Source organism: Protopterus annectens, chromosome 4.part1 (assembly GCF_019279795.1).
Source record: "Protopterus annectens isolate FY-2018-M chromosome 4.part1, PAN1.0, whole genome shotgun sequence".
In the NCBI taxonomy this organism is placed as follows: Eukaryota; Metazoa; Chordata; order Ceratodontiformes; family Protopteridae; genus Protopterus; species Protopterus annectens.
Window position 1 is genome coordinate 721,012,790 of NC_056734.1, and position 20,800 is coordinate 721,033,589.

The window sequence follows — 20,800 nt, forward strand, 5'->3', positions numbered from 1 at the left end:
ACAGAAGAGAGACAAGCCTGCCTCTCTTCTCCGCCTGAACATCAACCAGTACAATCACCACACATCCCTCAGTAGGGAGGGGGCTAGAGTAGTAAATTCATGCCAAAATCAGCTCCGTCACCCCAGTTACACTGACATAAAATCACCTAGGACCATCCTCACTCCTACCTCACTCCTTCCTAACCCTCTTTCTTAATATTAACCCTTCTATCCTCACCACTCTAACTTCCTTCCACTACCATCCCAGCCTTACTGCCCCCCCCTCCCCAACCTTAACTCTCGACACTGTAGGTAGCCCTGAACTAATTGGTTTGTTCCCACTCAGGTTCAGTATTTGACAGTATAAGATCAGATGGTGTATGGGCCAGATTATTTTGCAAATGATAGCTTGCATCTTTCATTCATGGTTTCTGCATATTGACTAAAGCATATGTTGCCCCCACAGTGCTTTTTTCAGTCATAGATCAGCTTATGGACACTCCAAACTAGCATTTGAGCTTCTCAATGCCAAAAGTCTGAACAATAAATTGCTTAAATTCAACTGGAACTGGTTACAGAACAGGGATAGTGCATCCTCCATAACTGCATTTTGCCCCTATCACATGTTCAGGCCTGAGAGAAGTTGTGGTGGCATGTCCATATTTCTGAGGCCACATCACATCTGGGCAGATTCTCAGTAACCCACAAGTAAAACTCATCAAACTTCAACTCACCCAGAACCAGACAAGTTATCAGAATATAGCATTTTACAAGATTTCCTCCATACCCTTTGATGATCATGCGAGATTATTAAATGTACTTGATGAGATACATTTCACCAAACATTCCTTTATGTTGGAAAAATTTCAACTTCCCCTTAATAAACCTGGAGCACCTTCAACTCAAAAATCAGGGGCAACCAGAAATTCCTATACATATTAAACAAAACCTCCCTTGAACAGATATTAAACCCACCAGCTAGTGGACACGTCACTGATTTTGTCCTGATAAATATAATTACCTCATACAGCACTTCTCTGATTTCTCTATCCCTGGTGAATTCATATCACAGACTGATGACTTTTTTCCAAAGAATATCTAAAATTAATGGAGTAAATATTGCTGAATTGGATTTAAAAATGGGCAAAACATCTCCACCTCTGTTACATATTTAAATTCACTGGCAACTTCAGCAGGCTACACAATCCTACAAACTCCATTTATAGTAAAGAATTGTTCTCCCACCTAGTCAGGTCCATAGCTCTAGCCATTTTTGCTAGAATCAAATATAATGGTAAGCTTAAAAACTAACCACCCTGGTCATTAACAAAAATAAGATATAATAAGAGAAAAAAGTTAGGTCATATTATAGGCGGAACAGTTAGTAAAAACTGCATTAAATACAGCAGCTGGAAACTAAAAGTCAACATCAAGAAGAGTAAGGCAAATCATGCACTTAGTCTGGCCTCTGAAGTAAAACATAATGATAAACCCCTTTTAATTACACCAGGAAACTAAGAAATAACATTCTGCAATTTTCTGAACTGATTCAAAATGCCACCATTTACACTAACCATTTACAAACAGCCAATATACTATCTGACAAATTCAGTGCCAAATTTACTTCAAAGACATCTATTATAACTCCCCAAACCATCTGGTTCCCTTATCCCCCCAAGATCACAAAGGATCATGTCCTAGCACTGCTACCTAAAACTAAAAACACTGCTGCCATGGTGCCAGACAACCTACCTGGCTACTTAATAAACAGTACAAAACATGCCCTAGTCAAATCCCTCCTTAAATTGCTCAACCTGAGACTTGCCATAGGCTTTTTCCAGAGATGTGATAAACTGCAGTAGTGAGGCCTCTACATAAAGGTGCCTACTACAAAACCCAGTAACTATAGACCAATTAGCTTTAGTAGTCTACTATGCAAAGCCATGTTTTACATCACAGTTCACTACAGAAACTGAGATATCAAGGTTCTTATCAAGCTGAATGCCCAGCAGTTTGATTTTCTCAAAGGGACACCATGTCTAGTTAGTGTGCTAAATTTCTGAGAGAAGGTCACACAGGCAATAGATAGTGGTTATCCTGTTCAATCAGCCTACTTAGACTTCACCAAGGCATTTGACACTATACCTCATGTTGGCATCATAAATAAAGTGCACTGTATGTAGATACATGCATGATTAGGTGTGTATCTAACTGTCTGAAGGATAGAACTCACATAAACATGGTGGCCGGCATGTCTTCACAAAGCATTAAGGTCACTAGTGGTTTGCCCCAGTGCTTGCTACTGAGACTGTCCTCTTCAGTATCTATTTTTCCTTTTTCAGAACAGAAATCATGACCTTTCCAAAATAAGTTTGCAGATGAGAGGATTGCAAACTGGAAGTTACTCTAAAAATCCCCCTTTGAAACCCAACTATTCCAGCAGGAGCTAAATCTTCATTAACAAGTGGTGCTCAGAGAAAGCACTAAAACCAAGCATGAGAAAATGCAACAATATTATCTTTGTTAAGCAACTGTCTCACTCAACTTACAATATAGTCAGCACCCCTCTCCAAAATGACATACCCCTCTCCAAAATGGCAATGTGGTCAAGGACCTTGGGACCCTGGGTTGATAAGTCCCTATTCTTTAACCATGATGTAACAATTGTAGTCACAGCATCCTTCTGTTTAGACATGCTAACATCAAAAGAAATGTCATCTAGATCCATATCTCTGTATGTCATCCTATTCAGGCCAGATGTTGAGTGCAAAGCCTCCTTTGGAATTCATCCAAGGCTCCAGTGGCACCTGACAAAAAATATTATGCACCTAAGGACCCTGAGCTACTTGTAGAGGCTTGAAGTACTTTCCCTATAGTCTGCTTGTACAAGCTCTTACAAGAAAAATCTAGGTCTTGCTTACTGTACCATTAGGGATCATGTCCAACTTGACCTTTTGAACCTTTACAAACAAATCCCACAAAGATAAGAATCAGGGACTTAAACTTCCATCAGCATATAAGTAAGATGTGCTGGAGTGACTGGTTTATCACCCATTGCATACCCCACTTTGAAACTGCCTTCCTCTCCATTGGAAGTAAAGTGATACTCTAGCATCCTATAAAGCTAGCCTTGATGATTGGACGGGTCCTTACAAATTTATGCCCAGATGGAACTGCTTTGTCCTTCTGGATAAATGAGGTAAAACATGAGGGTGGACACTGACAAGGCATAAATGATGTTTGAAACTAAAACTGCATTGTATTTCTTTTGATCCTAAAGTGGCCATATTTGTTATTAAAATAATTTTGCTTATTTGTTTGATCATCATTATAACTTTTGATTTATACACTGTGTTTCTGTGTCTTGGAAAATAAATGTTTGCAGTAATCAGCTTGTAATCCTTATGATCCCTGTCTAAAAAAATTGTTAACATATAAAACAATCCCTGTATTACTAAGTGTAGATAACCACGCTAATTTAGAAGTGGCAACGTTATTAGAGGGGTGCATAGGATGCATAGTTTCTTCAAAAAAAAAAGTGTAACAGAAGATGGGCTTTGGTAAATATACAAATGATTGGTAGTACAATGCAAATATAAACTCAGATATGACTTCTATATTCCTTTGTCATACCAAAATATGGCATCAATAAAAAGAGCATGGAAACCTAATTGTCAAAAAGTCAAAAATAATATGAATGCATTTGGTTACAGAAAGTTTCATTTTTTTTTTGACTGAATTATTTTTTAATCATGAAAATGAACTGCTCCTTCAAACACCTTCAATCACTTTCTAAGTCGCAATGATAAGGGGAAGTACAGTATGTATTCAGACAAATTTTAGAAGCCATTTAATAATCATGTTTTGAAAGGAAGTCGGATTACGTGTCTAAAACCTAGTAACTGCTGGTCAGGACTGAACTTTATAAACTGAAGCTGTAGTGCATGGATCTTAGTCATTAAACCACCATGTGAACACACTTCTTAAACAGGTTCCTATCTAAATATTATAAGAATAGGATACAGATACAGATAAAGATGAAGAAGAAGGAGATTTATGGAGTAGGTACACTTCAAAATGCCACACTCAACTCTGATATCATAAAGGCTTTCACTGGCCTCCTGATTTTGTAGATATTAAAAGCCCTTGTGATTGATATTTCAGAAAATGTCGAGTCACCATTTTATGGATGGTGTGAGGCTGTGCTATATAAAATGCATAACTACAGGTGGTTCGGAATTTATAGTGTTTCACATCTGTCAGGAAAGCTGAGTTCATATAAAGTATCCACTACTAGTTCCACTCTTTCTTTTCATTGACAACTAGGACATCGTTGTCAGAGGGATGCAATGCTGCTCATTAACTGGCGATAAAAATGTGAACCTAAGCATTCTGCTATGCAGGATTTGCATGGAATGACTGATTCCAGGGAATGCAAAGCAGAATATCTGTAGCTCGTACTCCAGCTGTGTCATAGGCAGGCTTTACCAATAGTCACCAAGGGTTTAGGGCTGAAGAATTTATTACAACTGTAGATCAGTTTAGTGTGAACATTAGTCTTGCCTTGTAACACTGCTAGATGATTTGAAAACTTTAAATAGCTGGCCTAGCCAAATCCTCTGTGTAGAAAACAACCACATGGGCTACGTATACTCCATTTATCAAGAAATTCACAGAATGCCATAGCGATGTCATAAGTGGTGTCTGCTGGTAGACCCATGGAGCATAATTGTGTAGCATTACATACCAGTGCATAGCTAATGCATTAATACTGATGATGCCTCACTTTACAGTTTGCCTTCATATTGTAAATAGTTTTCTGTTAAGTTTTTATAGCAAAATGTAGAAGGAGAGCTATTCCACTAATATCAATGTCACTATATCTATCTATCTATTCCAGCACTTCAACAGGAAAGCAAAAGCACTAAATCTGCTACTTGCATTCAGGAACATCCCTCATTTTAGCATGACTTTTTTCTCCATCTGCCTTAAATGTTTTACATTTTTAATGTACACTGTCATAACTACAGTAAGCAAATCCTGCTGGATATTATATTTAAAGACATTTCTTTTCAGAAAATGTATCTGAAGGATGATCTTATACCAGTATGCATATTTAAAATGGGTCACCACATATGCGGCCTTTGTCACTGATTATTGTCAGTCATGTCCCTGATTCTTGAGGTAACAGCTTCAGAGCCATTAGTGCTTTAAAAAGCTGTTAGACATTTCACACCGCCATGTATTTTTGACTGGTAATACAACAGGGCAGCTAAAACTCCTCACGCATTATGAGCAAGTCTCTGGTCATAACTCTTTATCACTTATTCTCTAACTGGATTGAAGAAACACCTCTGAGCTTCACTCTTGAGTTGAATTTATAATGCTTCACTCTCAATGTGAATTTCTGGAATGAATCTTTCAAACACATAGTGATTTGTTTATGATTAGAGGCCTGATCACAAGTCTGTAATTTAAACATGAAAAGATAAAGCTAGTGCAGTACTGACGGTTTTAACTTGTGTGTGTGTCTGTGTGTGTGTGTGTGTGTGTGTGTGTGTGTGTGTGTGTGTGTGTGTGTGTGTGTGTGTGTGTGTGTGTGTGTGTGTTGTGTGTTTGCAAGTGCACAAGCATGTGTGTTTGTGTGTGTGTGTGTGTGTGTGTGTGTGTGTGTGTGTGTGTGTGTATGTGTGTGTGTGTGTGTGTGTGTGTGTGCGCACATGATTTTGTGTGTGTGTGTGTGTGTGTGTGTGTGTGTGTGTGTGTGTGTGTGTGTGTGTGTGTGTGGGTGTGTGCGTGTGTGTGTGTGTGTGTGTGGGTGTGTGTGTGTGTGTGTGTGTGTGTGCGTGTGTGTGTGTGTGTGTGTGTGTGTGTGTGTGTGTGTGTGTTGGTGGTTGATATGAATGCACCAATACTGAAGAAAACTTTGATGTGAAAGCTTGAACTTTACTGAAATTACAAATTTCATTTTCATCCTGACAGACATTCTCCAGAACTGAACTGCACGCTCTGCTAATTTCAAAAATATACAGCATTGCCATGCCAATGAATGCCATTACACCCCCCTGTGAATGTCTGTGCAAACTGCACAACTAGGTACTGCACTGATTAGACTTGAGCAGTACAGCACTGAGCTACACAGCTAGAGTGCTCAGTTAGAGAAGCAGTGTTGTCTATTGAAAGGAATGGGCACAGTATGGTTAATAGTTATGTGCGCCCTTTGCAGACATTGCATAGTATGAGCATGAATGAATCTCTGTAATGCACAGCTTCCATAATAACAAGGATGTACATGACGTATACAGGCCTCATTTACATAGCCTGCACCCATGGACTGCAGCACGTGCCTGCAACTTGAAAATAATTTGGTCGTGAAGTTGTGGGACACTAAACAACTGAGCTGCGCAGTTTTAAAAACAGCCTCACCCCCCTCTGAGAACTCTTCAAGATCATGCAGATCTTTAGAAACACCATCCAAAATCCATTTACTGTTTGATTTCATATTAAAGCACAGAAAAGTCTTGCTTTTAATTAAACCATTTCAAGCAGTCCAGAATTCAGATAATTTATTTATTAATTTATTTATTTGCTATTGAAAAGAAAGACTGACTGGGCAAAGACTCTTTCAAATGGAGGCCCATGGAGAAAGTCTGCACATTATAGCACTAGCAATAAAAACGTACTATATAACACTTTGGAACATACCTGATGAATACCATATCACCATGTTACATACACTATATAATAATTACAGCATGTTGTGCTCAGACACAGCTATAGAACAGTCATCAGTAGTTTACAGATCATGTATATAGTCATATTGCAATTTTAGCACTCAGACAACAAATAATGCCTATGTATGTTTTATCCAAACAGTGAAAATTCACCTGAGGCATGGCACCAGAAGATTAATAAAAGTATAAGAAGTTTGACATATTTGCTTAGTCTGAGTTCATGAAGACAAGACCTAGTGAAGTGTTCGTACAAGGGCAGGGCTGTTTTATTAGGAGGTATGACTTCATAGCAATTTTAAATTATAGACAGGATAAGATTTAAAATGAGAAGCATGCTAAGTAAAGGGGCTGTTACAAATACAGGGTGAATTTACTCAGAGATACACCTTCAATGTGATTTTTAAAATCATTGATGGGATAAGATTTAGAATAAAAAGTGTGCTTAGTAATGGGGCTGTTACAAGTACGGGACAATTTTACTGAGCAATATGTCTTCAATAAGATTTTAAAATGTAGATGGCATATTTATGACATTTCTTGGGAATGAGTTCCATGGTTTAGCAATGCAAGCAAAGTAGAGACAATCATCATTTTGATTTTTAGATTTTTGAGGGAGTATTAGCTGTTGACTTTCTGTGTCGTGTGTAGCAGTTTAATAACTTGCTGGTGGCAGGGCATTTCTCTAATATACAGTGGCTGTTGTGGGCAGCCTTAATGTGAGTGTAGTATACTAAATAAGATAACTGTAGTCAGTTAAGAGACTGAAGTGTCAAGCAGTGATAGGTTTAGTTGATGTGATTGCTTCCAAACTTTGCAATTTTATTATAAAATTGCTCCAGCCTAGATGAAAGAACTGTTAATAAAAACAGAGACCATGAGGTAGATAGTTCTGAGCTATTATATTTATATGTATTTTCTGTTAGAAAACGTTGAATTCATAAAGACGTCCTAGGTTGTGGTTGTATTTTTTTAACTGCATGGTGGATATGCTGATCAAATTTTAGTATGTGGTGAACAGACAATGTTGTATTTTATACTACGCATATTAAAATATTAGTGGCTGATACTATTTTAAGTTACAATGATTTGATTGTTGGGTTACAGGTGAGAATATTCTCAGCTTTTTTTTATTTAGACTTAATAGTAGTTTAGGGCTATAATTCATCCTGGGGTTGTTTGACTAAAGAGGCAGCAAATATTAATGTAGAGTCATCTGCATTTTGAATTATATTTGCTGTGTAAGAGGCTATATGTATTTTATTTATAAATGTATTGAATGGGAAAGATCCTAATATTGAACCTTCTGACTCATCTAATGCTATTTAATGAGGAGGTGACAATTTGTCATCCAGTCCTACACCCTGTTTTCAGTGGCTGAGGTAAATATTAAACCAATTGATTACATTGGTTGTGAGACCCATTTCCCTGAGTCTAAGAAATAGTGTTGGATACTGAAACTGTAATAAATATTTTATATAGATATAAAAACTGGGATGCAATCATATCAGACTGATTTTATCTTTCAAGAATATGGTTTATGGAAGATAGTAGTGTTGTTGTTTGTTTCCTGGCCTCTACCCATCTTGTGCTTTGAGAAATAACATGTTCCTCTGTTAGGTAATTGATAGACTTTAGGTTACTACATTTTTAAAGTATTGAAGATAGAGGGGATCAGGTGGCTATGATTTTCCACCTTTATAGAAGGAAATAACAGAATATTGCTTTCACATTCTGGGGACTATAGCTCCTTGGCTGTAGGAAAGAGATATACTGGATATATAATGGCTTTTGCAGTCATTTTGGATATTCTACTAGTACATCAGCTGTAACAGAGAGATGGGGATAAGCTTCTGAACACTTTTTTAGCATTGTAGTGGGAATGGTGGTAAGTAAGTAATAGAGGCAGTTTCCATGTCACTTACAGATGTCACGGGTGCATTGGTCTTATTAAGAGGATTAGTAACACTGATGGAGTGTGAACTGAATTTATTAAATCTGTGAAAGTTGTGGGTTGCATGGTTTTTACGTGGTTTATTGACTGATGACCATTGACTGTTTTTATATCTGGTGTAAGCTACGGTACAGGTTTTGAATTAACATTTTTCCTACAGTGAGGTGTTAGGATGAGTGCTATGAAGAGGACAATGCAGTCATTGCTATATCATCTAAAGAGAGAGAGTGCTTGTAATGGTTCTCACTTGGTATGCTTAATAATAGGCAAGAAGTTGTCCTTACTGAATTTAGTTGTATTTTTGACTATTTTATATAAGATGTATTTCTGTATTTTGGTATGTTTCCATATGGTAAAGACTGAATTATAATAGTTTACGATGTCAGACATAATTCCTACATGGGAACATTTTTTGGGGTCTGTTGTTAGTATCCAGTGCAAATATATTTCTTTTTTACTGACTTTCTCAGATCTTGAATTCATATGTATTTGTTGTTTTAATCCATATAGAATGATAACAGGGAGAGCAGTTTCAAGGGTACACTTGGTCCAATCAATATTAAGGTCACCTAGAGTCCATTTTTTAAGTAACATATTTAAGTCCTCCAGTATAATATGTCCTCAGTAGCTGCTATGAATGTACTAGGAGGCATATACAATGTTGATATAATGCCTGTCCAGAAAGGCTGAGAGCAAGCTTAACTGTACTGGCATAGCAAAACACATATAAACTTCTGTCCGAATGTGGTCACCATGAAGATTCTTCTTTACCAGTTACTACACCCTTTCACATAAATGTTCTGCCAAAGTGTTTACACATTATAGAAGAGCAAGATCCTTACAAAAAAAAAAAATTGTTCTCTCCCTTTTATTCAAAAAACTGCTAAAGCCCTTTCATCTTATACAAATCTTTCAAAAGGTTCCCCATTCAAAATTCTGTCTTAGATTACCTAGTCAAATCCCTTTTCAGTCACATTATGTAGTCTCATGACATTAAAAATAAAGTTAAAACACTCGTCTTAAAATTAGTATTCTATGGCTTTATTTTGGTAATTGTTAATGCAACGTAGGCAAGCAGCATCTGATATTACCTTGTCATCTATATACTCTACTGAAGTCTATAATCTCTGTCTTCTTATGTCAAGTGACTCATAACCTGTTGCATAAAACAAAAATCTCTTAAAAGACTTGGATAGTACTAATGGTCTATGTAAAGCATTGTATATATTTGCAAGTTTTACAGCATTAAAAAATTCATATATTTGGATATAGAATCTTGTTATGGTTTAGGCCACATAGAATGTTTCACACCTGATGCACTTAATTGCATAAATCACATAACAGAAATGAAAAAATATGTGGTTTATGCAGCTGAGTGAAGTGTGCTGCCTGAGACTGTAATGTGTTCTAGTATGTTCTGGATAAAATTACATATGGTGTTTGTATTTATGTATGTGCATGTGTGCATAAGGTGGAGGGGGTGTACTTTCTATAGGTGGATAGTTGGTGGAGGTAGCTGCCTGAGACAGCAACACAGTATGGTCACAATGATGCAAGGAAAAAAAATTGAAGTTAGCACTGCTGAGCAATTTTTGAATATATATTTTTGTTTATTATTATTTTTTTTGCATTGCAATAGTCTCAATTTTAATTTATTAGACACAGACATATAAATGCACACACAATTTAACTATTGTCAAATTCAATTAAGGTCATATCTAACAGAAAAAGTGTAAATAACTCACACTGTTGCAATAAGCTAGAGTAAAATTGTGAAGTAGTATTATACATGTGATAAGCATAATTGCCATGGCAACTGTTTTAAAGGGACTTCTTCTTTAACTAGGAAATTGTTTCAATCCTAAATGAAACACTGAATAGGATGTCATGAATTATATATGTTGTGGTAGGGATTCCTATACTTTGGGTACTAAAAGACAGGAGGAGGAGGAATCGAATGATCTTGTCCTGTTTACCCACCCTAGCTTTCTACAGCAAAATGATGTCATTATCCCTCCATTCTGTTGCCTACTGTCATTTATAACTTCATGTTATGACATTTTTCTCATTTTAAAGTCAATCCAGACCCGCACGTACTGCAAGTGCAAAGGCTCTAAAGTCCAAAGGCAAATTAAAAAAAAAAGAGTCAGCACAAAGTGTGGTATAACAATTTAATATGCCAGAAAATATAGTACCAAACCGGTTTCAGCTTAATAGCCTTCTTCAGTGAAAAAGACAAACAGCATACAAATAGTGGGACAAGAAAGCCCTTTAAATACACATACACAGATGTGAAACAACCTCCTATTGGATAATTAAAGATGCTCATTTAAATCAGGAGGAAAAAGCCCCCCCCCCCCAGTTTGATAATCCATTTTCTTTCTTTAACATTTAGAATAGTATGCCAGCCAGATATATCCCTACAATTCCCCAATATATAATCAATTATAGTAAATCTAAATGAAGTGGTATTATGTTTGCAAGTATGTTTAAATAGAGCATTGGACTGTCTTTTATTCTTTATATCACTCACATGTTCCCAATTCTAAGTTTAAGAGGTCTAGAAGTTTGGCCCACGTAAAACGTGGAGCATGGACAAGTGGCCAAATGCATTACCCAACTTGTGCTGCAATTTGCCAAAAAAGTGATAGTAAAGACTGTGGATGTATGTTTACTGGTAAATTTCTTACCCTGGATGTCACCTCTTTGTATACCAACATCCCACATTGGACAGGGTTGTTAGCATTACAACATTGGCTGGATAAATTGAATTGTATGAACTGGGTTTTAACACCTTTCTTGTTTGCATGGCTGAACACGTTTTAACAAAAAATGTGTTCTATTTTCAAGATCAATGCTTTTGGCAAGTACAAGGAACAGCCATGGGGGCCTCCTTTGCACCCATATATTTGGCCCTGTTCATGGCATACCTGAAGGAGGAGTTGATTTATGATGCTTGCCACAATTTATATATTGATGAGATTGATATTTGGAGGTGATATCTTGATGATTGTTTGTTGGTGTAGAAGTATCATGATATTTTCTTGCAAGAGTTTGTGGATTATCTTAATGAGAATAAATGGGGCATTGGATTTATGTTGGATTTAAGGTTACTTTCAGTATGACTGAAATTACCTTTTTGGATGTTTTTATCAGTAGAAATTCAGATAATACCTTGGATACTAAGGTATATAGGAAATTTCCCCAATATAATTCTCTCTTGCATGCTACCAGCTTCCACAACGACATATCATCTGGAACATTCCTAAATCTCAGTTTTTAAGGGTCAGAAGGATTTGCTCCAACTCTTTGACATATGACCAATATAAAAAGGACATGATACATCGGTTCCAGGATAGGGGTACAAACAAGGGGATATTAGTAAGGCTTGCCAATATGCTTCGAGACAGGATAGGGCCAAATTATTGGAATACAAAGTACAATCACCAGATATTCAGTCTAGGGTGAGATTTGTTACTACTTTTGACAAGAACACCAAATCATTTATGCACACTATTAATAGACACTGGAACATCCTGATGGCAGAGGAAAGACTGGCTGAATATTTGGGGGATACATGTGCTTTTTCCTTCCACAGGGGCCACACATTGGGTTCTTTATTTAGTCATTCTAAAAGGTTTGACCATAGGGGGATTTCTCCCACCCAACAGACACTCATGGGGGACACATTGGTGGAATGTGTCCCTTGTGGATATTGTTCCCATTGTTATAGGGTGAATAGAACTAAGGAATTTACCAGTAAAAATACATCCACAGTCTTTAATATCACTTATTTGGAAAATCGCAGCACAAGTTGGGTAATGTATTTGGCCACTTGTCCATGCTCCGTGTTTTACGTGGGCCAAACTTCGTGACCTCTTAAACTTAGGATCGGGAACATGTGAGTGATATAAAGAATAAAAGACAGTCCAATGCTCTCTTTAAACATACTTGTAAACATAATACTGCTTCATTTAGATTTACTATAATTTATTGCATATTGGGGAATTGTAGAGATAAATTTGGCTCCAAACTATTCTAAATGTTAAAGAAAGAAAATGGATTATCAAGCTGGGGGGGGGGGGGCTTTTTCCTCCTGGTTTAAATGAGCATCTTTAATTAACCAATAGGAGGTTGTTTCGAATCTGTGTATGTATATTTAAAGGGATTTCTTGCCCCACTATTTGTATGTTGTCTGTTTTTTTTCACTGAAGAAGGCTATTAAGCCAAAACCAGTTTGGTACTGTATTTTTTGGCATATTAAATTGTTATACCACACTTTGTCCTGGCTCAGATTTTTTGAATTTTTCTCATTTTGCAAAACCTAACTTACATATTTATAACCATCTTTATATTTATTAGATATAATTTTTAAGTTGCCATTTAACCAAACTTGTCTCATTTCTTTTCACCTATATTAACTTTCCCTCCTGTTCTCTCTATCCTAACTTCCTCTATAGTGTTTTTTAAAGAGTGTGAACCCAAACAATTGTCTGAAACATTCCTATTCTGATTTCTGCAATAAATGTATAAGATTTTCTACCATGTATTATATTGAGTCTCTCTGCATATCCTTCAAAAGGAGAAAAATAAACAAATATATAATACATTTTTAATGACAAATATCCTTTTGAACTTAACAGTTTAGAGAACATAAAAATCTCAACGTTTATACTTGTAACAATTTAGAATCTCAGCTACACTGTACAGCACTCTTGCCCACAAACCATCTCCTCAAATATTTTATATAGATGTAATGTACCCAATTACTGACCATATCATCAAACCCTGGAGGATTACGCTTGGTAGAACAAATAATATTCAGATAAAAGACTTTAATATAGAGGGCTGAACCTTTATACCTCTATACAAACAGTAATGCAGAGGGCTGTGCCTACTGAAAAGATTATTAGATTAAACAGATGACAATTTTTTTTACAAACTTAATATTCTCCATAATATTGTGCACACACACACACACACACACACACACACACACACACACACACACACACACACACACATATGCATGCACACACACACACACACACACACACACACACACACATGCACACACACACACACACACACACACACACACACACACACACACACACACACACACACACACACACACACACACACACACACACACACACACACACACACACACACACACATTATATAGATAGATAGATAGATAGATAGATAGATAGATAGACAAACAGAAACATAGAACATTGTGAGAATAGTCTGCCAAACAGCATTCTATCCATGACATTACATTGTAGGAAATTTTACTGAAGACAATAAAACAACAGAAAAAATCTATACACCTTTAAATATATGCATATATTATATAAAACCAAAAATAACTAGATGGTAACCAGGAAAATGTATTTTTATTGCAAACACTTCACACCTTTGTCCACACAAACTTACACACTACTGAGTAGGATACACTGACTCTGTTTTTTTATTTCATAACTTGTATTATGGAGTGAAGTCACTATTGTTGCTTTATATACCATCTCAAAATAATTGCACAATGATGGGAAAAAGTATAAACTTCCATATCCTGACTGTTTGCCAATCTCACACAAACCACTGCTTAGACAACAATGAAATGGGACTACATCAAACAGGTTGATGACACCCATTTTGACTAAACCAACTTTTCAACAGGACTGAATTACACATATGTGTAGTAATGCAAGCTGCTAAAGGCCACTCATAATGTATGTACACCTTATTCCACAGTACATTGCAGATTAGGTATTCAAGGTTTAAGTGACTCAATTAGGTGTCAGCTATACCAGCTCTGAACTTTTTTCTGGGACTGACAGCTGACACTCCAAGCAGCACCCAGTGCAGCATTCATTTTGTGATTACATGCGTAATGCAGTTCAGATGAGCTGTAGCATATCTTCATACTGTCTGAGCACAAGAGTGCAAAACTCATCCTGGATTTACCAAAATGCACACACACACACACACGCACACACACACACGCACACACGCACACACGCACACACACACACACACACACACACACACACACACACACACACACACACACACACACACACACACACACACACACACACACAGACATTAATACACTCCATTCACACCTACAGTCAATATAAAGGAACACAGTTTGTTTCGAGTGTGGGTAGGAACAGAAGCACAAAACAAAACCCCACAATGACATAAGAAAGGTATGACACAAGACAGTGAGCTGACATCTAAAGTGGAGAACCAAGCATTGTGAAACTGCAATGGTAACAGCTGCCCCAGGATCTGACACATTTACATGGATTGCAATGCATTCCTGTCTCCAGATAGCACTTTGGAAGAGAGCCTGGCATGAACTATTACATGTACCTTATAGCACTCTAAAAGATACTTTGTTCAGATATAAAATTTGGGGTGGGGAATAACAGAAAAACTGTGCAGTATGGTCTCTCCTCTATAACGCTAGCTGAAATATATTACTTTCTGAAACAATGTGCGACTAGAACAGGGAAAATGATGATGAGGCCTTCGTAATTTGTGGCTAGACATAGATATAGATGAAGAAACTGAAAATCATTGAAGTGTGTCACAATACTAAACTGTACTTAGGTTCTGTTGTGGGAAGAAAAATATAACTCGAGGAAGGATAGCATCACTGCCCTCAGTGTTGCAAATCTTTGATTATTTAAAGGCAAAAAAAAAAAAGATTCTTTCCAGCTGGCTTACTGATACAAAGATACAACATTTAGGTCTCTGATTAAAACCTTAGTGGCTTCAGGTCCTGGAGGATGTCCTTTGGGTGGTAAAAGTGAATGATACATGCCAGCGATTACCTATTATATTCTCGAAAGCTGACAATGTTGAATCTGACATTGTCGACATGAGAATAGCAAAAGTGCAGAACGTCGAATGGGTAAACGCAAATCTCCGTAAGGGGAGAGTTCCATTTACTTCAATGTAGTGCGGTCTCGGAGTTGGTATATTTAAGTAGCGGGGGGGTGGTGTGGGGGGGTGGGGGGTGCAGGGGGGGCTTTCCCCTCTGCCTACACCCTTTAGATTTTCTTTTTTTATTTATTTATTTTTTATGAACATTTGAAATTTTAATGGTTCAATCATTAAAGGTTGTCCTTTAGTGATTCGAACCATTAAACTTTCGAAGTTCTAATATAGACCCCATGCCAGCACATAAATCGTACACTGGGGCACCGAGGTGGAGGAAGAAGAGATAAGGTTCTACTGCCCAGCTACTTCCTTGTGGATCCAAGGGCATAGATGAGGCAAAGCTACCTACCACACAGTGCCATGCACACTAATTTGGTTATATACATGGCAGCATGTACCTTAGATGCTGCTATTTTGGACTCCAGTGTGACAGCATGCTTTCTCACCACCAAATGGAAGAAAGAAAGTCACAATTAATAATCACAGCAGATGTCAGTCAGTGTTGGTGCCATACTGGTATGCCTGACCTACCTGCCTTAAGGAAGCAACTTAGATAGCTCAACTCCAATATTCCTATACCCTTACACAGGCACAGTCTATAGGGATCTAATAGGACTTCTAAATAGGCAGTGATGGAAAGAAAGGATGACACACTGCAAATAATGGAGCACAGCTAAACTCAAATGTATGTGGAAAAAAATCAATGTTTCGTTAAAGCATTCCCCATTTTTCCCCATTTGAAAACAACCTAGTAGCCTTCCGTGCTAGGGTCAACTAGCTTTATAAACATCACAGGATAATTTGTCATCACCAAGTATTGTTCTTCCCTTAATCTACTAAAATGTTCTTATCCACAAAATATTATGCACATTGTTGTCTTTATATTCCACATTTGTATGTACATTTGCCATGCATTTATCGGATATGGTGTCCATATTATTTTTTTCTAATTTTGATACTAAACTCTCTCAGTTTTAGAATATGTTCTTACATATCGTACTTAATCCATCACAACAATGTAAATACCAGCAGCTTTTATATATGTTCTTTAACCTCATAATACTAATAAAAAAAAAATCATTAAAACTGAGTTATCTTTGGAGACAATTATCTCACTTTAAAGAAGTTCCCTGTATAGAGAAAAGAAGTGAGAAGTCTGAGCAAAAAATACAGTATCATTAAAGCAGACAGAACTCCAGCAGTTGGATGGGAACAGTGTGTGATCATTGTTATTTGTTTTAACAGGTCGCTGAAAAGCTGATGACAATCGCCTATGAAAATGGTGTAAACCTCTTCGATACAGCTGAGGTCTATGCTGCTGGCAAGTAAGTAAACTTGTATCTGTTCTAAGGAAAAGTACCTAGAGGCATTGTTTTGTAGAGCCGCATATTATTTCTATATAATTAATATAATTTGAAAATAATTATGTTTATAATAAGTGCAGTTCTAAAAGCTATGTCTGTTATTCATTTGATTATTCATGCAGTCAAAATGTTAATCATCTACAGCATTGCAAAAGTGTACAAGGAAATGGATTATATAAAAATAAGCTGAAATGTATTGATGTGCTATTTCTCAATAATGAATAATCACTTAATACAAAATAAAAATTAGCTGTTAATTATCTTGCAGTCCTTTTAAATTAGTCAACCTCTTTCTGGTCATACATGCATATTAGGAAAAAAAGAAGGGACTTTGGCCGACCATAGAAAAAGATGCATTGTTTTCCACAGCAGACAACCCATGCTCATACAGATCTTCTTATGAAAAGCAAAATGAAATAAAAAAAAAAAACTCAGTGTAAAAACATGACTGCTGTATCAGATTATACGCCAGACAATCAGTGCCCTCTCCCCAGTTCTATGAGTCATGAGCAGAAGAAAAAAAAAAGTAGAAAGCTAGTTAATGCATTGGCTTCTACAGCAGCCAATCCACACACACACCCTCCCAGCTCTTTGAGTGAAGAGTTTAATAAAAATGCTGAACTGTCTTTCTGTGCTGGGATTCTGGTACATTACAGAGCTGCAGGAACGCTTGGATTGTGTCATCTAAGACTTGGCACCCAAAGTGGCTGCCCTTTTGTCCCACCCTTGCTACTCTACTACCAGGGGAATAAAACCTCAGATAATAACCTGTGAGTGTCAGCCTAGTGAGCCAAAAGACTAACATAGAACTCGTTATAGATATCAGAATTACAAAACAGATTCACCTTGATAACAGGTGAAATAAATGTATCAAGCACCTAACAGTATGTGCAAGGGCTTGTTTGTTGCATTTCAGTTGTTGACCTGGTCTTGGACTTGAGAAAACAGTAATAGGAAAAGTGGCATATGATGAGCTAAAACTTGTAAACTATGACTTCTGTACTATGTCATGGCAGAGAAAATGTGAACATTCACAAAAGGAAAAAGTTCCTGGAATATTGTTGTGCATGAATTTTTGTGTACAACATTATGAGCGGATCTGATCATAACCATGCTATTATGTGTTTGAGACACTGATGTCAAGAATTTCACCTCGAGAGCAAAGCTCAAGAGATGAATCTTGTAGCTCCCAAATCAAGAACACGTAATACTAGGTTACAATCAAAGACCTGATCATAATTTTTTGAAGTGCTTGGAGCTTTATCTGCTGTATGTACCACTAGTTACATTAAAAAAAGAAAAAAAGTGCAGTGAGTTTTGGTGACTTCCAAAGACAGTAAAGTAGCGCACATTGCGAAATGGATAGCTACACATTAGGACAATATTTTGGCACAAAGTCAGGAAAAGATTACAGGCACATCAGGCAAAAGTGAAACTTTTTTTTTTTTGAATTCTGCTGCTGTGGTTTGCTGGCTGGCAGTGTCATTTCTTAGTGACTAGTACAAAAACTGATCATAACAGAGCATGGAGGATGCTTATCAGTTGTTAAGATCAGGTCCCACTCTACTGAGAAACTTAACTACTATCTCTTTTTCCTGATATTGGAGCATAATAATGGCATTCAATGCACTAAATACAGGATTATGAGTGGTTCTCTGATTGCAACCATGTTATTATGCTTTCAAGACATGGATGCCAAAAAATTCACCTCGAGAGCAAAGTTCAAGAGGTCAGTCTTGACATCCATGTTGAGAACACATAATATTATAATCAGAAACCTGATCATAATTCTTTGTAGTACATGGAGCTTTATATGCTCAATGTACTACTAGTTACAGTAAAAAAGAGAAAAAAAGCTAGTGTTTGCTGACTTTCAAAGCCAGTAAAGCACTTGGTGAACATTAAACAGACATCAGCATACTCCAGGGCAATATTTTGACTCAAAATCAGGGATAGATTTCAGACACAGCAGGCAGACATAAAGCTGTTTTTTGTTTAGTTCTGCCTCTGTGGTTTGCTGCCTGGCACTGTTTCTAATGCTAGACCAATCTTAACAGCGCTGGGCAGGGTGCTTAACAATTGAGAGTGGGTCTAGCACTGCAGAAGTGGTTAACTAGTTTGTCTTTTGGCTGATATTAGAACATAATCATTGCACAATGTGCACTACAAGGTTTTGATTTTTTTTTCTTGTTGCGCTTAAAGAAGTACATAATTCAACATTGCATTTTTTAATGCCACTGCCATTGCAGAGAATATTAATAATTCATTTCATATGTAACAAACTTTCTTCTCATCAGCCTGTTTGTACCTATCCTGAGGAAAGCAAACATGTACACATGGAAATTCTTCTTCTTAATGATATTATATCAGTACTGATTTAGAGTTTTGACTGTGGAGGAATGTCCTTTGCAGTAGGCATGGCTCCTGTATTCTTTCTTTACAATAAGACACCTTTTGGCATATTAAACATGAAATGATGTATTGGCACTAAAGTAAGGTATTTAGCTCCATCATGTTGCTTGTGAAAAGGGATAGTTCCTGTTGGGAGTGAAAGACTAGGTAATACGGAAGGCATTCTATCCTCTGTCCTAGCCATGGATTCCATTAAAATTTACCAACAGTGGTATGCAGAGATGTAAAGTCAGCTTTCATATTTATTTTAACCGTTAAGGAAGACTGGCAGTATACGCAGCTCAGGGAGATCTACAAGGCATACTCAGATACTTTTTTTTCTTGTGTTAAAATTTCCTAGACTCTTTAGTTTAGTTCAGCAAGAAGAATTATGCTTCAAAATAGGAACAGCTAAAGATATTTATCTGAAAGTTGTATTACTGAATTTCTCTCTCTGATTTTGTTAGTCTTCTAGTTTTCCTCTCATCATCTGTATCTGTCCCTTTTTATCCCTCTCTCTTTTCCATTCAAAGACCTCCCAAATAATTCAGCTTTCTTTTCTTGCACAACAAACTAAATTCTTCCATTCATTGGGCCAGTGTCATTTCTCTTCACTAACGATAAAACTAATGTAAAACATAATATCTAATATACCTTTTTTGGCTGGGAGTATATTTCCAACTTTTGAATGTACATTTCACAACAATCCCTATATGGTCATCAGTGACCCAGGTTTATACATTTATTTACTTCATTGCATTTTTAACTGGTGTGGAGGATCAGTCCCTCTGGTTAAGTGACTCATTCAGAGTTCCACAATCAGCATATGGAAGCCATGGGAATCAAACCCAGAACTCCAGGAACTAACTCTCTACTGACTCACAGATTTAATCTTCTAGACAATAATGCAGAAAACTTGGATTAAAAGTTAGCAGTTAGCTATTGGTATGCATACCCTAAACAAGTGACATAATTTACCTTTATATTCATTTCTTTATAACTTGTGAACATTTATATCAGCTAAACCAACATATCTGGTTTAATTACTCTGCTCCCTTATTTCACCAGTTCTTAAATCTCCTTCTCCCCTGTATAGCCTTTGCCTTACCCTACTTCTACTCTTCTCTGTAAGTCAAAGTAATGTAAATCAAATGAAATTATTGTAAATAATGTTACTTTAAGAAAAAAGAAGTATTGTAAATAATATAACTGCAATCACTTCTTTAAAATCATGATTTAAAATGACTGTTTCATTACGGTAGCATTTTTAATGAGGGTTCCCCAGGATTTTTGTCATTGAAGCCAATTTATTTATTAAAGTCGTATACAAAAAGGAGGGTGTGACCCTCTCAGTCAAAGAAGATAGTGTCTCTTGAAGTGGAGAGTGTGTGTGCATTCCTAGGACAGTGATATCAAGTAAA

The 20,800-nt window shown here is 36.8% G+C and overlaps 1 protein-coding gene across 1 annotated transcript in view; it reads left to right on the top strand.

Annotated features, from left to right (window-relative positions):
- Window positions 1–20,800, top strand: part of KCNAB1 (potassium voltage-gated channel subfamily A regulatory beta subunit 1) — a 1,829,051-nt gene that overhangs the window by 1,148,242 nt on the left and 660,009 nt on the right. Inside the window, exon 4 of the mRNA XM_044070489.1 lies at window positions 16,870–16,949. Within this exon, the coding sequence (XP_043926424.1) occupies window positions 16,870–16,949 (80 nt within the window). The remainder of the gene's footprint in view (window positions 1–16,869; window positions 16,950–20,800) is intronic.